The following is a 23,037-nucleotide window of genomic DNA, read 5'->3' as shown; positions in this document are numbered from 1 at the left end:
CTAATCAATGTATTTATAGTTAATAAACTAAAAAGTAATTTCTAGCCACTAGCAGTAGAAATTTCAGGACTACAAGTTTTATCTATCAAGAATATAAATATACATATGTATAACAATCACAAAAATACCTATGTCTAGACCCAAATCAACAAATCAACATCTTACTTCTTTGGAGTAATAAAAGAGAGTACCAAGACAATCACATGACTAATCACACCCAAAAAGTATTATTTTCAATTATATTTGTTATATGAATAGATTTCAAGTAATAAAATTTTAATTCATGAAAAAGGAACTATAACATAGTATGTCCATACAAGGAGAGAACAAACAGCATACTATTTAATAAAAAAATAACTGCTTTGTTCAGAAAATGAAGGCATAATGAAGTAACTCATTACTACTTGAGTTACTAGTTTGACACAAATTTTTTTAGGACAGGTTTCTCTTATTTATAAGAAAAACAGTACAAAATGATTGCTAATTCTTAAATTTTATTTTTATTTATTTTTGGTACTAGGGATTGAACTCATGATCTCACACTTGCCAGGCAGGCACTTACACCACTGAGCTAAATCCTGGCCCTTAAATTTTAGATGAAACAAGATAATGAATCTAAGTGGAATATACTATAAACCATACATTTCTTTGTCTTAGCAAAGAAGTAAATGAGACAATAAAATTTAATAAAAACTTTTAAAAATTAAATTAGTAACTTTTACTAGTTTAAATGTTTAAACTAGTAATTTTTAAATTTTTAAAAATTAACTCAGCGGGGCTGGAGATTTAGCTCAGCAGCATAAGCGCTTGCCTTGCAAGCAGGCAGTCCTGAGTTCGATCCCTGGTACTGGTAAAACAGAAAAAGACAAAAAACACTTAACTCAGGGTGTAGCTCAATGGTAGAGGAAGCTTAGCATACACAAGGGTCTGGGTTTGACCTGCCCACTCCACCCCCAATACTCTTTGAATTAAAGTCCTACACCCTTTTGGTGTGATGGTGAACCTTTTGGAGCTTTCAATGATACAAACAGCCTCCTGCTGTAGCACTTATGCCATAGGATCTCACCAATGCCCTACACTTTTCTGGCAGTAAGGAACTAAACTACTTCCCAGATCAGTGGTTAATTACTTCCCCTGAACACTCTTAGTTATACGCTTCTGAAAGAAAGTATGCCAACTCCCTAATGGTTATTTCCAGTTGTAGGTTTTCTTCCTTGTGAAAACCCAACAGCCAAGTACTTAAATGTGTATGTGCAATTTTTAAAATACTCTATTTGTGTAATGGGCAAAATAATGCTACTGATCTATCACTATCATCTTTTATTTTTTCCTGGTGATAATAATCTTGATTTTACTGGTTGCATCTAGCCACGTACTTCTCCCCTTTTACCTCCATATGACCAGTCCCACACTTCTACAAGGTGATGGGGCTACTCAGACCCAACAGCCAGGTCATAGGTAAAGAGCATTTCCTTTTATGTTTGCTTTACCTGGCAAATGATTCATCTGTCATCTTTCAAACAAGTGAGCAACTTAATCCAGAAAAATATGTATACTTGTGTACATATGTAATGCCTACACTCAACTAAATCCAATTGTATACGCTATTCTCAAACTCGCTAAAATTCTGTGTCATTTATTAATCTAAGTCAGAATAAGGTTGGAGGTGACACTTCAGCTGATTCAGCCCCCATTTCCCAACCTGACAAAAACCTCCAGTCCTCCCTTGGCTTTTGTTGTCCTTCTTCCTCTTCTTTTTTCCACCTTATTCATGAAATGCAAATACAAGGTACCATTTCTTACTTGCTTGTAGTTCTAAAACACTCTGGTTATTTGAGAAATGTAAACACAGGCATCACCCACTAGGATTACACAGTCACTGAAGCCCGTCCACTGAAGACACTGGCTGGCCAGCGGAAACTAGCAAGGTTAAGTATGCAGTGACAGATGACTAAATGACCACAGCAGAGGAGGCTAACTTCTGAACAGGTCAAAGTGTTTAACTGTATCTTCAACAGGAGGCCTGTGACACTCTGCTAATGAAATGCCAAGGAAGCAAACAACTGAGGTGTCAGCAAGAACAGTCAATGCTGCGTAAAAACAGAATCCAAGGTCTCTGTTCTCTATTATAAAACCTGTGTACACTTATAACTCAGAGAAAGTCTGTTAGCATTTTACTATATTTATTTTCCTGTGTGCATAATAAATTCTTGTTGAAAACCACATGACATTTATGTACTTTCAAGGCATTTTGTTCAATCCCAAAACTTAACTGAGCTCTTTCTTTTGGACACTAAACTAATTCAAGTTTTCATATACTACTGTTTCAAGAAACATACCAGAAACTTAGGCTGGACACAGTGGTGCTGGGCTGCAGTCCCAGCTATTCACGAGGCTAGGCAGCAGGACTGCTTGACCCCAGGAATTCAAGGCCAGACAGGGTAACATAATGAGATGCTGAGTCTCAAATAAACAAAATAACCCACAGAATGGATATGAGTATTTGTATAGCCTTCTCCATCGGTCTATTGCACTACACTTCAAGATGGTAGCACTAGTTTTTAAATGAATTTTAAAGAAATTTTATTAATCATTATCTTTTTTTCAATCATTATCTTTTAGTGCAACTTCATAGAGTTTGAAAAGATTGGATGTCTCAGAAAACAAATAGAGACAATGTAAATAAATCACAGTTCAATCAAGAGTTAAGTATGGTCTAATAACTAATGAGTATTAAAGTCTGCAAGTTTTGTTCTCATTAGTTATATTTTTGGCTTCTGACATTACTGAGCTTTTATTATGCTTTTAATTAAATTTTGTATGCCTCTTATAAATCATTTATATTTAGAAGTCTGTTATAAGTTACTGTTCAATCTAGGATACAACGGCCACATCATGGAACCATTTCTATAAATGAATGACAAATAGAGACAGAAATGTTAAGCATCTAAAAAAAAATCTAATTAACCTGTTGCTACTACAAATAGGTCCTGAAGAACAGATGTATTTTTTTAAAGTAACTATAAAATACCAATTTGTACCCAGTACTATAAGATACTTTGTCCTAAGTGCTTTGAAAATTAATTTTTATTACATAATATATTCACCAATAAAATTTAGCATAATTTTTTACTTTCATAAAAAATAAATTTATGGGTCCTGAGGACACAATAGTAGTATTCTAAAATAGAAAACACACACACACAAAAGGAAAGCGGGGTGTAGTGGCGTACTTCTGTAATCCCAGCATTCAGGAAACTGAGGCAGGACAATCATTGCGAGTCTGAGACCAGACAGGGCTACAAAGTGAGCTCAAGGCCAGCCTGAACCACATAGCGAGACCCTGTCTCAAAAGGACCAAAAACAAATAAATAAATAAACTGAGTCAGTAGTAGCAGCAGGTTAAGAAATGTTTCAAACTAAAAACACAAGTATTTGTCATTTCAAATATTATCCTTTTTTTTTTTTTTTTTTTTTTTTGGTCTTTTTCGTTTTTATCGGTACCAGGGATTGAACTCAGGACTGCCTGCTTGCAAGGCAGGTGCTTATGCCGCTGAGCTAAATCCCCAGCCCTCTCAAATACTATCTTGACATTAAAACAAAACATCAAACAAAAAATGTAAGAGAAAACACAAAAAATGGAAAAAAGTCAAACTCAAAAGGCAAAAAAATTAGAATGATAAAAAGAAAAAGAAAATGTTAATGCACATTCCATATTGTGAAAAACCTAATATAATGGAAACATTAGTAGAGAGAACACTACAGAATGCACTCAGTAGGAAGAGCGGGAAGGAGGAACTGAAACAGCGGCACAGTGAGTGGGGAAGTGGGAACCGTCATCTGATGCTACCATCTAGTGCTGCAGCGTAATTCGCAATTAGGCTGCACCACTGTTCAGCCATCTCAACTCACAGGGACACAGGAACCAAGTGGGACAGGGCCTCACAACAGCCAACACTGCCAAACACAGATCTCAAGTACTCCTCTCATAACAGAAGAATGATTTTAAGTTTTATCTCAGAAGACTCACTGTGTTTTCTCTGTCAACAACATATGAGAAGCAGAAGCAAGGAGAGATTTCTAGAGCTGGTACACAATAACAGCATCACCATTAGCTAGGCGATAAAGGACACACAACACACCAAGAGTAACCACAAATAAACAAATGAAAAAGCACACTAAAACCAATTCTTGAACAACACAAGTGTTAACTTATACAAGGTCACTTATATAAGGGTTTATTTTTTATTTCTGAAGATTTTTTTTTAGAAACTCAAAGATGAACTTCATAACTACAAATACCAAAAAAATTAAGAAAAACAAATGTCATGAACGTATAAAATATATGTAGATGAGACTATTTTGTCTACTATACCGTAATATATATAGAAATTTAAACAGTTAAAGTTTATCAAAACTTACACAAACAGAGACTACATCTACAGTCAAAAGAAATGTAAAGACAGATACAGTATTAAATGCAGCTACAGAGCCAGGGATTTAACTCAGCAGCATAAGCGCCTGCCTGGCAAGCATGAGGCTGTGAGTTCAATCCCTAGTACAAAATAAATAAACAAAACAAAGCAAAACAAAACAAAGCAAAAACACAGCTCTGTAAAATGAACTGCAGTACACCCTGAACTACTGAGATAATTTGTTATTATCTTGCTATTACACCTTGCTATTACAGGCAGCTTAACTCCTGATAGTTCCCACATAAAAACATTGTGACAGCTTTCTTTTCCAGGGAATTACATATTGCACTACAAAGTGACCTCTCATGACTCTCATGTGTTCTTGTCATATATAATACACAGAACATACAAAATGTCTCAGCTAACTATAGTATTGATAAAATTTCCACCAAGAGTAGGCAATTAGTAAAGTTTCTGGGGAATCAAAAGTCATTTGTGGATTTTCTACTGGGAAGATCAGTTCTTTAACCTGGTGTTGTTCAACGGTCAACTATAGTCTCAAAATATGAGAAAGAACTGTAGAACCTTAAACTTCACAATTAGCTCTAAGTGTATTAGGCAATAATATCTCTAGGAGATGAAAATATTTAAATTATGATCAGTGAGTTTTGTTTAAAAGAATAACATCTTATAAAAAAAAGTAACATCTTAATTTAATTTCTACCTTGAATGATTAAAATTAAAAAGTGGATATGCTTCAATACTCAAAAAGGTTATGCATGTTCACTATGTCATTCCAAAGGCAAGGTAATAGTAAAATAAAAGTTAAACAGAGCTACGGTTGGCAAACAAACTATAATTTCAATCATAAAGAAGATATACAATATTAAAATACTGAATAAGACTAACATGCTTAGCAATCAAGAGTACAGTGCAATGACCTGGCATTCTGAGCACACTGACAAACCCCCTCTGGCTTGGCATGTGTGCTTCGTGCCATTTGAATGCTGGTCGCTTGGTGTTAAATGAACAACTAAAAGCCACAGCAAAAACAAACAAACAAAAAAATCTGCTATTGGGGATGGAGGTGGAGCTCAGTGGTACAGTGCTTGCCTAGCATGCTCACGGCCTTGGGTCTGAACCCTAGCAGCACAAAACAAAATGATGAAAAACAAAATCTGGTAGTCTTTACATACTTATTAGCAGAATTTGTACTTTTTATAGCACAAGTACGGTAGTCATTTTAGGATTCAAGCAAAAATTTGTACATGGCAAAGTTTTAATGACCCAGTATGTACCAGATGAGCTGAATCAATGTAAGAGCAGCAAATGCTTTACGATCACAGCAACTTAAACTCCAGGGCCATTTAGAATATGTAGTTATATAATCAATTTTCCACTGTTTTTCAGCCAGTCTCTCCATAATAATAAAAATGGTGTGCAGGTTTTTTTATTTGTAATTATCATTTTTAAAAGGCAAAATTCCAACTTTCTTTTTTTGTGTTTGTATGAAATATAACTTCATCCATATTATCTTTCTTTCTTTCTTTCTTTCTTTTTTTTTTTTTTTTTTGTCTTTTTCGTTTTTGTCGGTACCAGGGATCGAACTCACGACTGCCTGCTTGCAAGGCAGGGCTTATGCCGCTGAGCTAAATTCCCAGCCCCCATCCATATTATCTTTCTAAGAAAAAGTCATATTGCATTAAGAAAGTATGAAAAATTTCAGTCCAGAAGAATATTTTGTGATAGAAAGTTTAAAAAACTCAGAAAAATATTTAAATAAAACTATTTTTTAACCAAAAATATGTTCCACAATGCAGCTGATTTTGAAATGAAGATAAGCAGGACAACACTTAACCAAATAACACGATCTAAGACCCTTCTTTAGAATATCTGTATCTCATTTAGTAGACCATCTAGCAATCCAACTTTCAATGTCGTAGTGACATAGAAGAAAAACCACAGAAAGCGAATGCCCCTATGAAGTGATCTTACTAATAAACTTGGACTTGAATCTGATCAAGACTCTGGATCTTTCAATTAAAAAAAAGTAATGGGGGGGGCTGGAGATTTAGCTCAGCGGCATAAGCGCCTGCCTTGTAAGCAGGCAGTCGTGAGTTCGATCCCCGGTACCGATAAAAAGGAAAAAAGACAAAAAAAAAAAAAAAAAAAAAAGTAACAGCTCAAAGAAACATTAAAAGAACGTAATCATCAAAATCCAATTTATGAGAAATGCTGTAGGACAAATGACCCATTTTTTTCAACAGATAAATTCACAGAGTAACTCAACACTTTATTAAACTTGCAGCTTCAATCTCATCACCCTGAAACCTGACGGAGTTTCATACTCCCTGGACTCTTCTATCATGGCACTTGCACACTGGACTGTGGTCACACAGCCTCCCATTATACTACCAGTAGACCAGAAAATGACAGTGTTGCTTAGAACAGGGCTCTGAATTTAGAGAAAATCCCAATGCTGCCTCCTGTACAAAAAGAAGAACAAATCTGGAAAGAATTTTGCTGCTCAAAGGAATTCTGAAGGATTCCATGAGAAAAATACATGTAAAATATGTACATAAAATATCTTTTTCCATAAGAAAAATTCTGTAAAATATATCAAAAGTGCAAAAATTTACACCAATGTTTGGGATAGCATAGGTATCTGATGACAATAAATAAGACCATTAAGCAGGAAGATTAAATAATGGTAAAATTCATCCTTTGATTTCATCCAGCCACATTCTTATCGCCAGTGACGAGTAAAACGTCAAAAACCCAAAATTAATAACAACAACCAAAAGGTTGCTGGGCCTGACCCTGAGTACTAAGAACAGCTTAACTGCAGCAAATACTACCTAACAGTATGGAGTTAAGGGCTTAACTTGACCAAGTCTGGTAAGAGCAATGCAATTTATTTTTTCAGAGCTCTCAATATAATTATCTTCAAGCATAGTTTTAATAATATGGCAAACATATTTAATAGCTTTTTAAAAATCAGCCTTTCTATCAACCAACTTTTCCACCTGAACACTAGGTGGCATAACTCACACACTCTGATCCAGCCGCTGAAAAGTGATACAATAAATAAAACTAAAAACTCAACATAGTATCATCCAAAATCCCAAAAACATTCATTTAAAACTGTTGAAGAGTCCTAATGTGAAGGTAAATTTTTTCAAATAATATGAGAATACTTACATCTTAATTTGTCCAGCATTTTTCCACCACACATGGTTGCTAACATAGCCTTAACTGAAAATACCGTCAACTTGCCTCGGCCCTCACTGAAAAATAAATATTAGAAATAATTGTTCTCTGCAACCACAAAAGCAATCAATGTATCACTACATATTGAGCACCCAGTAAAATGACTCCTATCCTTATAGGTTACAATTTTACCATATTTAGAAACCCTGGATTTTGTCCTTTTTCCTCTATGTTAGGTGAAGAATGCTGAAGCTAACCTGAATTACCTTGAAATGAGGTTTTAGGCCAGTCTGTAAAGTATTTCAATTGGCTCTAAACGCAAACGCGACGTAGATAAACCTGAATTATTGCTATTAATTAAACTCATTTTACTCACATGTGAGGTGTTTTTAAGATAGTCAAAATTGAGGGATTACCTGATCTGAACAACGCAGAAAGGTGTCCCTTACATGAGGACACTATCACAAAAGTTTACTGCTATGCACTAAACAATAAGGGCATGTGGCAACCAAGATTGTATAGTAATTCATCTTTGTTTTCATCGTAACAACACTTGTGTCTCTATGTAGGTGTTCATTCTAAGAAGCTTAATCATATCTGTTTCAGATCTTCTCTGACACCACTGTGAGAAAGGAAAGGGACATTATAAATACTGACTCCTTTTTATGAACTAGAAAGATGAAAAGAAGAAAACATAAGTGAATTACCCAAAGAACTCAGACCACGTACCAACAGAACCTAGACAAGGCCACCAAGGTGCCCTGACCCACATTTACTGCTCCTTTCAGCCATGCCTTGGTTCACTGCAGACAAAAAAATTCCCTTGCTGATTGTTAAAGTCAGTGTATGTAAGTTAACAACGGGTGTCTGTGTCACTCTCATAGAGCCTGTGCTCATAGTTTCATAGTAACTTAAAGCAAAATACCTTTGCAATAAAAGGAACCATATCATCTTGCTTTTGAATAGCAAATGCCTTCCCATTTATACTAACTGTCCTAAGGGAGTGCTCCTCTGTTTCCAGATCTTCCTCACAGAGAATGATCACTACACTTCATTAAGCTTATTCATAAAACAGAAAACTCTGTAATCAGATAAATAAAATTAGAATGGGCTTTCATTTTTGTTTGTTTTGCTTCTTTACTGGGATAGGGTGTAACAATATATTTCAAGTTGACCTTGAACTCCTTATGTAGGCCAGGCTGGCCTCAAACTTGCAGCAATCCTGCCTCGGCTTCCCAAGTGCTGAGATTACAGGTGTGCACCACCAAGCGCAGCTCAGGATGGGCTTTTTAAAAAATACATAGTTCTTCACAGATAAAAGTACTGCTCCATATGTGCTATCACACATGCTATCACAGACTGACTGTGCTATCACAAAAAAGAATGAGAGGTCAGGTGTGGTGGTACACTTCTGCAATCCTAGCACTCGGGAGGCTGAGGCCATGACTTCAGGGCCAGCCTGGACTACATAAGCAAGTTCAAGGCCAGTCTGAATACATGCAAGACTTTGTCTCAAAAGAGAGAGACAAACCCATTTTATTTCAAAAAGAAAAATAAATAAATAAATAAACGTTTAAAGAGATGGACAGACATAGAGACACAAAGAGAAAGATGGAGATGGCAGGCAGAAGGAGAGGGAGAGAGGGACCTAACCTCAGTCTAAAGAGAGGAATTTTTTTTTTTTTTATCGGTACCGGGGATCGAACTTGCAACTGCCTGCTTGCAAGGCAGGTGCTTATGCCGCTGAGCTAAATCCCCAGCCCCTAAAGAGAGGAATTAAAGAATAGGGATTATTTTTGCTGGGCATAGCGGCACATGCCTGTATCCTAGCACTGAGGGAAGCTCAGTCACGAGAACTGCAAGTTGGAGTCCCGCCTGAACAATTTAGCAAGATCTTGTTCCAAAACAAAATAATAAATAAAATGAGCTAAGGCTGTTAACAGTTTAGAGATCCCCTCAGTTACTTTGACCCCCAGTATCACCAAAAAAGGGACACATTTTAATTTATAAATATCAAAAATGTTTATACTAGAATAAAAGGTTCAGGTCAATAATCTAACCTTCCAATTTAAGACACCAGATAAAACAGCAAATTAGATGCAAACCAAGAAAATAGGAAAGTATGTATTAAAACAGTGAAATCAAAACAAAGAAAAAAAATCAAAGAAATCAAAAGCTAGTTCTTTGCATGAATCAGAACTGATAAATCTCTAGCCAGAGAGGGGAATAAGAGAAACAGAGAGACAAACATGAATTACCAAAATTAGGAGTGAAAAACAGTACATCAATGAAGATTCTATAGACATTAGAGAAGCAAGAAAACTACAAAAACAACAGCTATGTCAACAATTTGACTTACATACAAATACTCCTTGAAAAACAAACTAATCAGTTCACTCAAAAGAATATTAGGTTTTTATCTATTATACAAACTGAATCTATTTTAAAGTCTTCACAAAAACAAAGCTTTTTATTCAAAGAGCAGTATAACTGCATTCCTTTTTATGAAAGTTTACAGATTGCAAGTGAAGAATTAAAAATGTGTTGCTCCAAATAATATAGCCATCTTTCAGAAAATCCCAACGAAACTACCCCCCAAAAAGCTACAGAAACAGTGCAAATGAGTTTACCAACTTAGCAGCATACAAGGTCAAACACAAAATCCAGTATTACTTCACTGTGCTAGCAAAACACAATTGGAAATATGAAAACATAAAAAGTATGAAATACTTTGGTAAAAATCTCTTTTTAAATACATGATCAAAGTTGTATGCTAAAAGCTCCAAAATACAAACGCAAAGAAAAAAAGAGATTCACCATGTTAATGAAATGGAAAATTCAACACTGTAAAGTTGTCAAGTCTCCCTAAACCAAGCAGGATCCTGTTGTCATTCAAAGCAGCCCTCAGAGGTGATGGTGCCCTCAACCCTGCACTTTACTTAGCACACAGCACACTGACCCCAGACACATGAAGGTCACTTCCCCACAAGTGAATTTGCAGCAGACACTAGCCGGGTGCCCTCTGATTCAGTTCCGACATGACCCATCTGGAGACAGCAGCAGATCCCACATGTTGAGCACTCAATCTCATAAGACTGTCCCCAACTTCAGAAGCCACTTCTGACCACCCACCTATAAACCAGGGATTCCCACAACCCATCCATGGCTTTGATTAATATGCTAGAGTGGCTCACAAAACTCAGGGAAACACCTTACTGATGTTTATCTGTTTAATGAATAAAGATCATTCAAAGAGTACAGAACAGCCAGAAAAAGAGAAGCAGAGTAGGTACAAAGGAGTGTGAGATTCCTTGCCCAGCCATGCCAAATGTTCAGTTGCCCAGTAGTTCAAACTCAGTTCTTTTGAGTTTTTAATGAAAGCTTCAGTATGCAGGCATGAATAATTAAATCCCGGTCACTGGTGTTTAACTCAACTCTTGGCCCCTCTCCACTCCCCAAAGTTGGGGGATGGGACTGAAAATTCCAACCCTCTAACCACACAGATTTGGTTCCTCTAACAACAACCTCCTACTCCCAGCTACATGGAAGCCCACCAAGAGTTATGTCATTACAGCAAAAGATGCTGCTATCTCCCAGGAGATCTCAAAGATGTAGGAGCTATGTCAGACTTCTTACCACTCTAGAAATTAGAGGCCTTACAAGCTCTGTGTCAGGAACCACGTATCAACAAAAGATTCTCCTCCCCTACTGACATTACCTACAAAGGTATCAGGAGCTCTGTCTCAGAAATAGGACAGAGACCAAACATTAAAAGAGTCTTCCAGCACCTCCATCTCTTAGTTTTACAAAGATATTAGAAGCTCTGTGCCAGGCGCTGGAGCACAAAAGAACAATGTCTGTATTTCTTGTTATTTCACAAACCTCAACCAAATTCACAAAATGGTATTTTTGTAGAAATTAGTAAGAAAATTAATTGTGCAACTTTGGATTTCTAAACCTACTTCCCAATACGTATTCTTTTTCCAGTGCTGGGACCAAACCTGGTATTGGTAGATTAATAAGCTGTAGCTTATTCAGATGCCTAAAGCTCACCTTACTTTTGTTATGTTTATCAATCAAAGCAGCCCTCAGAGGTGCTTATTTTAATATGTTATTTTAATAACATATTAAAGTTATTAAATATGCATATATTTTGTTTCTTCATGCCATGTTATTTTAATATGCATCCAGAACTGAGAACTAGCAATGTAAAAGCTTTGAACGCAATACTTTTATTTTGCTGGCATTGATAAATCAATAAAAGATTAAAGAAAATTAAAAATACTGTGTTTACATAAATTTTCTTCACTCCCTTCAGAGACCTGTTCTTGCTCCAGAGAAGAAACTGGCTCTGTGTATGCAAACCAAAGGCAGGTGTAGCAGAGAGAGCCCAGTGTACCACGAAGAGAACAGGTCAGGCTTTCCACTCGCGGTGAAGCAGCTGCAGCCCATTACATCCCATCTGTATCTGCAACCTATTATATTCATCTCCATGTGGCAGGTTTTATTGGCATCTTCTAAAACTTATTACAATAATTAACACATACATTTTTCCTAATCTTCAAAATGATTTAGAAATACTAATATTTTGATATTTTACATCCCTTATTAAAAATATTCACTAACTCAACTGTTAAAATAGACCGAGAATTACATAAAGTATTGAACAATAGATATAACTGTCAATTAACCTGGAGAGGCATTAGAACACCTGCCTACATTCTTCTCCATTCATTGAAACTATTATTCTTCTTGATGGTAGCCTCCAAATCAAATAGTCTACACTATTCAAGGTCAGGGTCTCTGCAGAAAGAACACTCATCAACCTCTCAATTATTACCAGTAATATGTGGTCCCGCAATGGGTCATCTCTTACATCCACTTTGTAACCATTTTTCTTATCTACAACAGCTGCACAGCACATACAACCTCTCACTCAAAAAGTCATAGATTCTCTCCTGTCTCTTAAGTGAGCTTGTCTTAATTATAAGCCAACATTCCACTTAGAATGCTCAGTATCATTTACAATGTCTACTGTCAAAAGGCTAATTCACTCTTGAAAAAAACTACTAAATATAAATATACAAAATAGTGTAAAGGCAGTTATATATACTTAAACTTACTCTGAAATCTACGTATAACATGGCATGAAGAAACAATCATCTACCAAATTAGAGGGGTATTTTTAATTTTTTTTAAGACAAGATCTCACTATGTACTCCAGACTGATCTTAAACTCACTATGTAACTCAGGCTGGCCTTGAATTTACACAGCCTCCTGCCTCAGCTTCCCAAGTACACCACCACACCCACCAAAATCTTAACCTCTCGTTTATAATTTCCCTTTGAAAAGAAAGAAAACTCAGGCACCTCCTCCTACTACTTGCTTTGTAAGCATACTTCAGTACTGACTCCTTTCCTATGAATGTTTTACTTGGCAGTGAAGCCCCCAGCCTTCTTTAAGCCTAACTGTAACTTCCTATACAGAAACTGTCCCCAAACAAAGCAAAGAAAAAGTGTAACTTCCATTTCTGTAGTGTTTCTGTACAGCCCCAGCTTTCTTACTCTACAATTACAGGCACACAGACAGACACTGCAGTCACATAGCAGTCTGATACCCTGTAATTAGGTTCTTTAATTGGATCTTTCTTCTGGGAAAAACTCATTCTTGATCCTTCTCCCTGGACACCTGAAACTATTCCATATAACTCGTCAAGTTACATTTAAACTTAAATAGTGGGCTTTCCTGGACAAGCACATGCAACCTCACAAATGCCCACATTTTTACTACTTCCAACATAAGGTACAAGTTTATAAGGAATCTATTCTCTAAAAATGAGATTTGGAAAAAATATTTAACATGGTATCACCACAAACAGTATAACTCACTTAAAAGCTAGCCTACTATAGCTGCAGGATCATTTATGAGGTCAATGTTTTAAATATACAATTAACAATGAATATTAACCCCTATCCAAAGATACCAAAAGGAGCACATAAATGAGAGTGACCAGAGAGAGGAAACAAGTTGTTCTAATTTCAGACCAAAGCCCTTCCCATCAATACACACCATCACCCCCAGCATGATGACTCTCCTTCTCAGACTTCTTTGCGACTGACAATAAACCATGCACGTGACTTCTGAAGAGACTTATTACCCAACACTGAGCAAATACCATTATTAGGTCTGGTCCGGGAGAAGCAGACAGTGAGTCACCCTGAATAAACACTGCTATGTTTCAACATGCAGACACCTTCAGCAACACCTTCTACAATCCTCACCTGTATGAACCCTTTGGCTGGGAAATGGTTTGCTTCAGTTTAATAAGGTCTCAGTCTGCCTATCTTTTTATATTTAAACTAGCCTAATCTAGATGATGTTTCCTGGCTGTGCAGTACTTCTTAAGAGACTGGGTCACAGCTCAGCAATGTGATGCCTGCCTGGCAAGTGTGAAGCCCTGAGTTCCATACAAAAAAAAAAAGGACTTCTGTGTTAGTAAGATCTGATTCTCAGTAAAATAGAAAAACCCTGAAGAGGGACTGCTAGAGTTTGGATCTTTGAACACCCTCTAAAGTTCCCTCAATCCCCAGGATGGTACTGATGGAGAAGTCGAAACTTTAAGGAGTACAGGTTAGTGGGAAGTTTTTAGGTCACTGGGGATGTGGCTTTGAAGGGAACCCACAACAGTCCCCTCTACACTCGCTTTGCTCCCTGGCCTCTGACACACATGATTTTGTGTCACCATACATTCTTGCCATAATGTGCAGCCTCATGACAGGCCCAAAACGACGAGGTCAACTGACCATGGATGGAAATGTCTGAAGCCACGAACCAAGATACACCTTTCCTCTTCACGAGTGACCAACCCAGGCATTTCCTTACAGTGAGGCAAAGCTGACAGACACGACACTGGTAGAAAGGCACAGTCACACAATGGAAAAAGAGGTAAGACAAAAGGAACACTTTTTATTTAAGAAAACAACGTGTTGCTGTACCTTTAGCAAACAACTGTGGATGCTGCCTAATATTATTAGTCCTTCTTGTATGAAAATAACTTCTACTTTAGAAACATTATTACCATTCCCAAGTATCACATGCTGCTAAAAGGGTCAAGAGCATTTCTCTTTGATTTTCAAAAATCTATATTTTTCCAATTCACTTTAATTTATGAAACTTCACAATCAATGCATTATACAATAATCAACTGTAAATCAAGAATCCACTCAGCATGAGGCCAGGGATACAGCTCAGTGACATTGTGTCTATCTGACAACCGCGAGATCATCAGTTTGATTTCAGATACCAAAAAAAAGGGCAGGTGAGCCAGAGCTATAGCTCAGCAGCACAGCACCTGCCTGGGAAACATGAGGTCCCAATACAAAAAAAAAAAAGAAAAAAAAATCAAACCACTTAATCAAGAAATAACTTATAATATTATTCAGTTTTATTACAATCAGAATGGCTACTGCTTTTCATTTCAATATTAAGGGCATTTATTAAGAATCCAATGCTACACTTATTGAGGAATACAATAAAGCAAAATATCTGCTGTCAAGGTCTTTCAATCTCCCCTGCACACTTATGAAACAGTTAGAATATTACACAACTGAAAGCTAAAATACCCACACTGACAAGAACCATAGGTCATCAAAGAGATAAAAATGGAGCTGCTGATAATAAGGCTATAGGCTCTGTAGAAACTTAGGGTGAACCTCAAGAAAGACCAAAGATTCAGACAGATGAAGAAAAGGAGACTTGAGCATTCCCAGGGAGACAGGCAGAGGACAACCACAGATGCAAAGGAGACATGTGCACCTGTGTTGAAAAAAGCCGAGGAGCCTCCAGGAGGCTAAGGAGAGCATGGTGGGGGCAAGGAGGCAGAGACTGGCACAATCAGTCACAACAGAAGAGGAGGAGCTCAATGCAGAACCACAGGGGCCTCTGAAGATTTCAGAGAGAGGAGGTTACATGACGAGAACTGTGTTCTAAACAACTTAATCTGGATCAAAGCACTGAAGAGAATGGACAAGGTTTTCTGAACTCACTACTTCTCATCAGTTTCAGATTTAAAAAAAAAAAAAGGGCAAAGGGAAAAGCAACACACTTAGAAAAAGTATTCCCTTTAGCCTTTCTTTTAAAAAAGTTGTAAAAAGGAAAGGAAATGAAAGTATTTCTGAAAACCCTTTGCAGGTCTGCCTATCTTACAGTCAGGAAGATTCCTTTTTAGAAATTACCACGAGGCCTTCTCAAAGGAGAAAAGCTATGAAATGCAGACTACATACACTCATTTCCCTCCCTGAGCAATTCTGCCGCCAGGACCCAGAGGGGACCGTGGCTGGTTTACCTGTTTCTGCAGCAACACGCCACACATCACATCACCTGATGACACCACGGACCGCGGCCTTGACTGGGCACTGGGCTCCACTCTTTGCCCTGCTCAGAGCAGCGACTTTCCTCCAGCGACTTTACACCAGGGGCCCTCACAGCAAAACTACTTCAAAACACTCAGGACCCGTAATTCATTCTCTATCACTTCCTGAAACTTCCTAAAACCACCGCGATCAGAACCTTGAAAGAGTTAAAATACCCTACTACTAAGGAAAATTTTTTCCCATTCTGCACAAGTACTCTAATTTTATTTGGCTTTTTTCCTGTCCTCCTGAATAATAAAGGGATGTAAGTTAACACGTGAAATGTCCGTATTGCCAAGAAATTCTAGTTTTGTTTAAAAATCACTGAGGAAAACTATAACCTGATTATTATCTTTTATCATCAATGTCTACCCATATTCTACTGCTTGGGCAGATTCAGGAGTTAAGGAACACATCTGCTTTTATTTAAAATGGGCTACTATGTTTCTGCTTAGTGCTTGGTGGGACATGGGGGCCCTGTTGGACAAAAACCCTCGGCCTTGTGTATACTACGCATTTGCTGTTTTATACCATTTTGCTTTAAATGTTCACTAAGAGTAAATTATGAAATTAATGCATCCAACTTAAACTGCTAAAACAAGACTTTAAAATGATACTAGCAGCATTTTCAAACTACACAGGAATTTATTCTTTGTGAGTGAGATGTAGATGGCCTTCTACTTAACATGGTCTGATATACTGATGTTTTTATTTTATTCTGATGGGGAAGTAACACACATCCAGTAAACTCCAAACTTTGATCTCTCACTGACTGGCGATATGCAAGGCAACACTTTCGCTTCATGCCGGCAGGGTGTCCAGCTGCAGCTTGAAGTCACTGATCAGCTCTTAGGCAGCCACCTCCTCTGAGGTGGGGAAACCACCAGTGCTCCACAGGGAGCTACACTGCTCAGCTAGGGTGTTTAGCAGGCTAGGTGTTAACTAAATGCATTTTTGACATATGTGTATATGTAAATTGTCACACTAAAGTAATCTTTAGATCGTTCAAATTTCCTAAGTTGTTTGCTATTGACTGTTATTTTAGATGGAAGCAATAAGCCTGGATCTTCTAATAATTCTCATATATTTTGTGAATTTTATCCAAATCTAGTTTCAACAGTTTTACTATGCCTTTTTTACAGGTGTGATCCATCAGTAAGGTGCAATTTCATCATACCACTGAACCAACACTTTTGGTAAAGACCACAGACTCACTTATGAAACAGAAATTGATAAAATACATGAGAGGAAAAAAATAAGAGTAAATTGTCATACACCTTTTCTTCCCACCTTGGACACACCCCATACTACATGTCCCAAGTCTTGCCCACGTTCACAGCAAATACCATTTCCTTGACCAGTCAGTAGATAAAAGACTGTAACTCCACAGAAAGAAAATCATGAGAGAAGGTTATAACTCAGTGGTAGAGCAGTTGCCTAGTATATGCAAGAACTTGAGTTCAATCCTCAACACTGCCCCCTGCCCAAAAATTCCCACCAAATACCACCACTTGCAAAAACAGATCTGCTAGAAATAATGGACTAGGAACTTTAAAAGAAGTATAATGAATGTATTAAAAATGACATTATCAATATAAAACAAGAACTACAAATCATGAAAAAGAATAAATCAAATATACAACTACTAAGCATAAAAACAGATACAGTTATTATATGTATTTCACATAATAAATATTACTATGGCACCAGATAAAGGAAAAATTAATGAGTATCAAAGCAGACTGATCAACTCGTCTAAAAGGGACTATACAAATTTAAAGGAAGTGAGCCATATGTGAGGAATATTAATAGAGAAAGAAGACAGAGTGGGTATGCCAATAGAAAAAGAGAAAAACACAGAGGAATAATTTGAAGAAATAACTGACTTTAGGTAACGGCAGACAAGTTGACTCTGATCCTCTCTTCCTCTGAGCCAGAAAGAAATGATGAGAAAAAAATTTTTAATTTCCTTGAATGTAAATAAAAACAACTGAGTCACTCAGTGTGGGGGAGACTGGAGGCCCCAGGAGCTGAGCACAATCATCAGATTACTTTTCTTCACGCGAGTGATCTTTTGCTTTCAGAGGAGGAAGCAAAAAGGCAGTTAAGGTATTGAGGGCTGGGAGAAACATTACAGAGCCTTGGACCTGCCAAGGGGGAAAGACAGGATCCTCATGAACCTACTCCTACCTCAATATCCTACAGGAGTGGGGTTCAGAGATAAAAGGGTTATCCACAAGAACTAAATCAGAAACTGAACTGAGGTGGTCCTGTATAGCTAAGATCTCCAGGCACCTAGCAAAAGCAACATACACGCTCCCTTTCCAGACAAAACATGTCCAAGGACTCAAATTAGTTCTGGAAATAATTTTGTAATATACTGTTTGGTATATAACAAAAAAATGTATTATGTAATATCTGGCATATATTAAAAATAAGATATGAAATTAGACATGAATGAAATGAAAACCAGAAATAACAAACTTTAAAAAAATCATAGGAAAGATGTATGCTACAGTATAAACATGGATCTTAAAATGACTTACATTTATTACTTTTAAGGAATAAGAGGAGTAAGATATTTCAGAGAACTGGAAATAAAATTTTTAAATCTATTATATATAATTTCTCAAACCGTAAAATTAATAATGCAACTGGTTGGAGGGTAGGTTAGATATAATTCAGTAAAAAATAAGTAAACTGGAAGGTATAAGAAAGCACTATACACCCCAAAAGGGAAACAGATGCCAGATTCACAAAAGATAGTAAGGAAAACACTGAGGATATGGTAAGAAGTTATACTACCTATGTGTTTAAAGTTTCATTAGAAACAACTGAAAATCAATTTATTAAGAGAAAATAACTCCGAATTTTAAACCATGGTTGGCATATAACAAACCACTTATACAAGAAGTTTTATGAATTAGAAGTAAACATAAAACACACCATGACTTGTTGCAGTAATACTGCTTAAATCAAAACCAAACTCCTAGAAGTTGCTAGAGGACACTGACAGTCAACCACTGAAAAAACAAAGATTACACTGACAGCTGATTGTTCTGAACAGAAATAATGGAAGATAAAAGATATACAGCAACATGCTTAAAATGCTAAAGGAAACCTCTATCAATCAATAACTACATAACAAATGAAAATATTTTTGAAGAATGAAGGTGAATTTTTAAAGAATTTACCTAAAAAAATATGTCAAAATCTGACACACAGAGGAGACTGAAAGGGGTTGTTCAAGCCAAAGAAACTTATTCTTCATGGAATAATTCCTGATGCAGTGGATTTAAAATTAAGGAGACCTTATTTTTTTAACACAACTAACTCTACTTAACTTAATGAAAATTAAATTAATAAATATTGATTCTCTATAAAAAACAATGCCCATTTGGTTTTAAATATATATACAAATATTCACACCCAAGGACATAAACATAAGAGATTAATGAAATTGAAGTATTTGACAGTCTTCATTACCCAGAGAGTAACAATATCAATTAATATTAGGCTCTGGAAGCTCAAGAACAAATGCTCTAATCACTGAGACACAGAACATATAAAGACAGCAGTGAGGGCAAACCTTACGGAGACAAGTGCCCAAACTGCAAGCCAAAGCCCACTTGTTTACTGCAAAGTGCCAACACTGAACAAACCTGAACACTGAGGTTTTAGCTATAAAAAAAAAAATCACTCACTCGTTAACATCTTTTGTCATAAGAAAAAAACACCCGTACCATAGATTCACCACTATTGATAGGGAGAGACAAAGGGAAAACCTACAGAAGAAAATAATCTTAAGAGAATACCAGCCAATCACAACCCATGGAGCTAACTCGAATCTCAAATCAAACAAAACACTAAAAAAGTAAAAGTTTATAAAGGAACCAGTGAAACAGGAAAAAAATTACTGGATGTTTTAAGATATTACTCAAAATTATTTCTAGATGAGATAATGAGTCAATAGTGATAATTTTTAAAGGAGTGTGACATTTTAGAAACACACATGCACTGAATATTTATATATGAAATGTTGTAATACCTGAGATTTCTAACATGAAAGCCACAGAAGGAGGAAGACATCAGGGGAAAATGTAAAGGGTCGGGAAGTAGATGAAATAAAATTAGCCAAATAGTGAGGCTTATTCAAGCTGAGTGATTAGTACCTTGAGTTTTATTTTATCATTCTGTGTCTATATATTTGAAATATTCTCATTAAAAACTATTCAAAAGTCTGGCACAGTGGTGCCCACCTGTCATCCCAGCACTCAGGAGGCTGAGGCAGGAGGACTGCCACAAATTCCAGGCCAGCCTGGGCTACACAGTGAGTTCAAGGCCAGCCTGTACTACATAGTGAGACTCTGTCTCAAAAAACCAAATAGCAAAAGAAAACATTATACTACAGAGTCAATAGTAACAAACACATTATGGTACTGGCACACAAAGACACACAGAACAAAATAGAGGGCACAGAAACACACACAGCTTTATTATCTAACACTGATTAAGGGGCCAAAACACACATTGGTGAGTAAATAGCCTCTTTATCAGACGATGTTGGTAAAACCGGACATTCATACGTAGAAGACTGACACTAGGTAACTATTTCTCCCCTGTACAAAAGCCAGTTCAAAATAAATCAAAAGATCTATCTATAAGACTTGACACGGAATCTTCTGGAGTAGAAGAAAAAAGATAGGGGAGACACCTGAGGCCATAATGACGAGTGAAGACTTGCCAAATAGAACCCCCAAAACAGGAAATGATAGCAAGAGTCAACAAACGGAACTATATCAAATTAAAATTTTTAACACTTTAAGGGACACAACCAACCCAGTGGAAGATGCACCTACAGAATGGGAGAAAATGTCTACCAACTGCTGTCGGAGGACTGATGTCTACAATGTAGCAAGAATTCAAAAGCCACAAAAGAAAACTAATAGTCTTATGGATGAATAAGCAATGCTGGGGGTGGCAGCACATGCTAGACCCTCAGCACTCAGGAAGCTAAAGCAGGAGCATGGCTGCAAGCTTCAGGCCAGCCTGAACTACATAGGGGACCCTGTCTCAAAAAAATCTTAATAAATAAGCAGGTAAATGAATGGAGCAGATGCTTCTCAAAAGAAGTAGTACGAATTCACAATAGCCAAGATATAGAACCAGCCTAGGTGTCCAACAACAAATGAACAGATAAAGGAACTGTGGAGTATATACACCATGGAGTATAGTTCAGCCAAAAAGAACAAAAATACATCATTTGCAGAAAAACTGATGGAACTGGAGATCATGTTAAACAAAATAAGCCATACCCAGAAGGACGAATATCACGTATTTTTCTTAGTATGCTGAAACAAAAGAGAAGGGGCAAAAAAATGGAAAGTCTACTATCAGATAAGCAGAAAGAAATAGGGGAACAGGAAGAAGTGTAAGGAAAAGTAAAAGAGGGAGATAAATATGATTAAAATACGTTATATGCATATATGAAATACACTGGAACCCAATAGTTTGCAAAATTAATAGGCACCAATAAAAATGTATTTTAAAAAGAATTTAAGCTACAAACAGGGAAAGGGAAGTATAACACAAATAACCAAGAAGGGACTATTATCTAGAATATCTGAAGAACTCCAACAAATCGACATAAAAAGAAAAAAACGCCTCATATGTAGAAGTCTTCATATGTAGACTTCTGTCTAAACTAATAATAGACTGTCTAAAATAACAGACAAAAGACACTAAAAGGCATTTCAGCTGGGTGTGATTGTGCACTCGGGAAGCTGAGGCAGGAGAATCACTGCAGGTTCACAGACAACCTGGGCTACAAAGTGAGTTCAAAGGTCACATGAACTGCCTAGTGAGATCCTGTCCCAAAAAGGACAAAAAAAAGCATTTCACAGAAGACGTATGGCCAATAAACATATAAGGATATGCTGTGTAATCAAGAAAACCCAAATCATGATAATAATGGGATATCATTTAAAAAAATTTTAAAAGTCTGAAAATTCTAAAGCTACAAAATGTGGATTAAAAAGATATCATACCCAATGGTACAATTTGGAAAAATAATATGGTATTTATCTTTTAAAACTAAACATCCTATTCAACTCAACAAATCCATTCCTCAAAATAAAAACACTTGCACACATGAACCAGGACACACAAGACCTGATGCGTGGAAGATGCACAAATAGTACAGCAACACCAGAGACTAGTATACAGCACACAAATGAACTATACTACAGGCAACATGAATTTATCTTAAAATACATTTAACAGGTGAAAAAGGAAATGGGGTAATAGTACATACAGTGTGACACTTTTCATACTTATGAAAAATAACTAAAACTGAACAATATTTATGGTGGGGGTATAGAACAGTGGCAGATTGCTTACCCAGCTTATGTGAGGCTCAGAATTGATTCTAGCACCACAAAATACACAAACAATACTTTATCTCTATATGAGAAAAAAAAAACTTGCTTTTTCAGAAACAAGGATATGAGAACATGAATTAGGAGAGCATCACCATTCAGGCACGGTGGCACACACTTGTAATCCCTACCCTCGAAAGGCTGAGGCAGGAGGATACCTGCAAGTTCAGGCCTGCCTGTGTTACACAGTGAGTCCAAGGCCAGCCTGAACTGCATGGCAAAACCCTGTCTCAAAAAGACAAAAAAAAAAAAGGATAGCATCATCAGAGTTAGGAACGGTCAGTAGGAGGGGACAAGAGAAAACAAAGCAGGACTGTCTCCCATACATCTAATCTAACCATCACCCATCACGTGGCAGCATGCGGGCAGGGTAAGAATAAACTATGCTCTCCTCTAAGGCCACGCGTCCTGATTTGTCTGAGCCACAACACAAAATACCTACATATATCGGGCCCAAGTGCACTGTTCTAGAAGAAAGTTCAGGCATTTTTGTTTGATGTTGAGAAAAGCAAGCTCTCTCCCCTGACCTCCTAAGCATGAAAGAAGAAGCATTTAAGTAGCCA

The 23,037-nt window shown here is 36.8% G+C and overlaps 1 protein-coding gene across 13 annotated transcripts in view; it reads right to left on the bottom strand.

Annotated features, from left to right (window-relative positions):
* Positions 1 to 23,037, bottom strand: part of Dtnb (dystrobrevin beta) — a 337,086-nt gene that overhangs the window by 259,644 nt on the left and 54,405 nt on the right. For all 13 annotated transcript variants that reach the window (XR_010041328.1, XM_063231364.1, XM_063231355.1 and 10 more), the window contains exon 5: positions 7,617 to 7,702. Coding sequence is in view for 12 of the 13 variants with exons in the window: in XM_063231364.1 (XP_063087434.1) it covers positions 7,617 to 7,702 (86 nt within the window). In the remaining variant the exon portion in view is untranslated. The remainder of the gene's footprint in view (positions 1 to 7,616; positions 7,703 to 23,037) is intronic.

The sequence above is a fragment of the Cavia porcellus genome, unplaced genomic scaffold (genome assembly GCF_034190915.1).
Source record: "Cavia porcellus strain 051 isolate PalLab524CR breed Dunkin Hartley unplaced genomic scaffold, mCavPor4.1 scaffold_1, whole genome shotgun sequence".
NCBI classification, from domain to species: Eukaryota; Metazoa; Chordata; class Mammalia; order Rodentia; family Caviidae; genus Cavia; species Cavia porcellus.
Note: the sequence above shows the minus strand (reverse complement) of the source record. Positions and strands in the feature narration are given on the sequence as shown.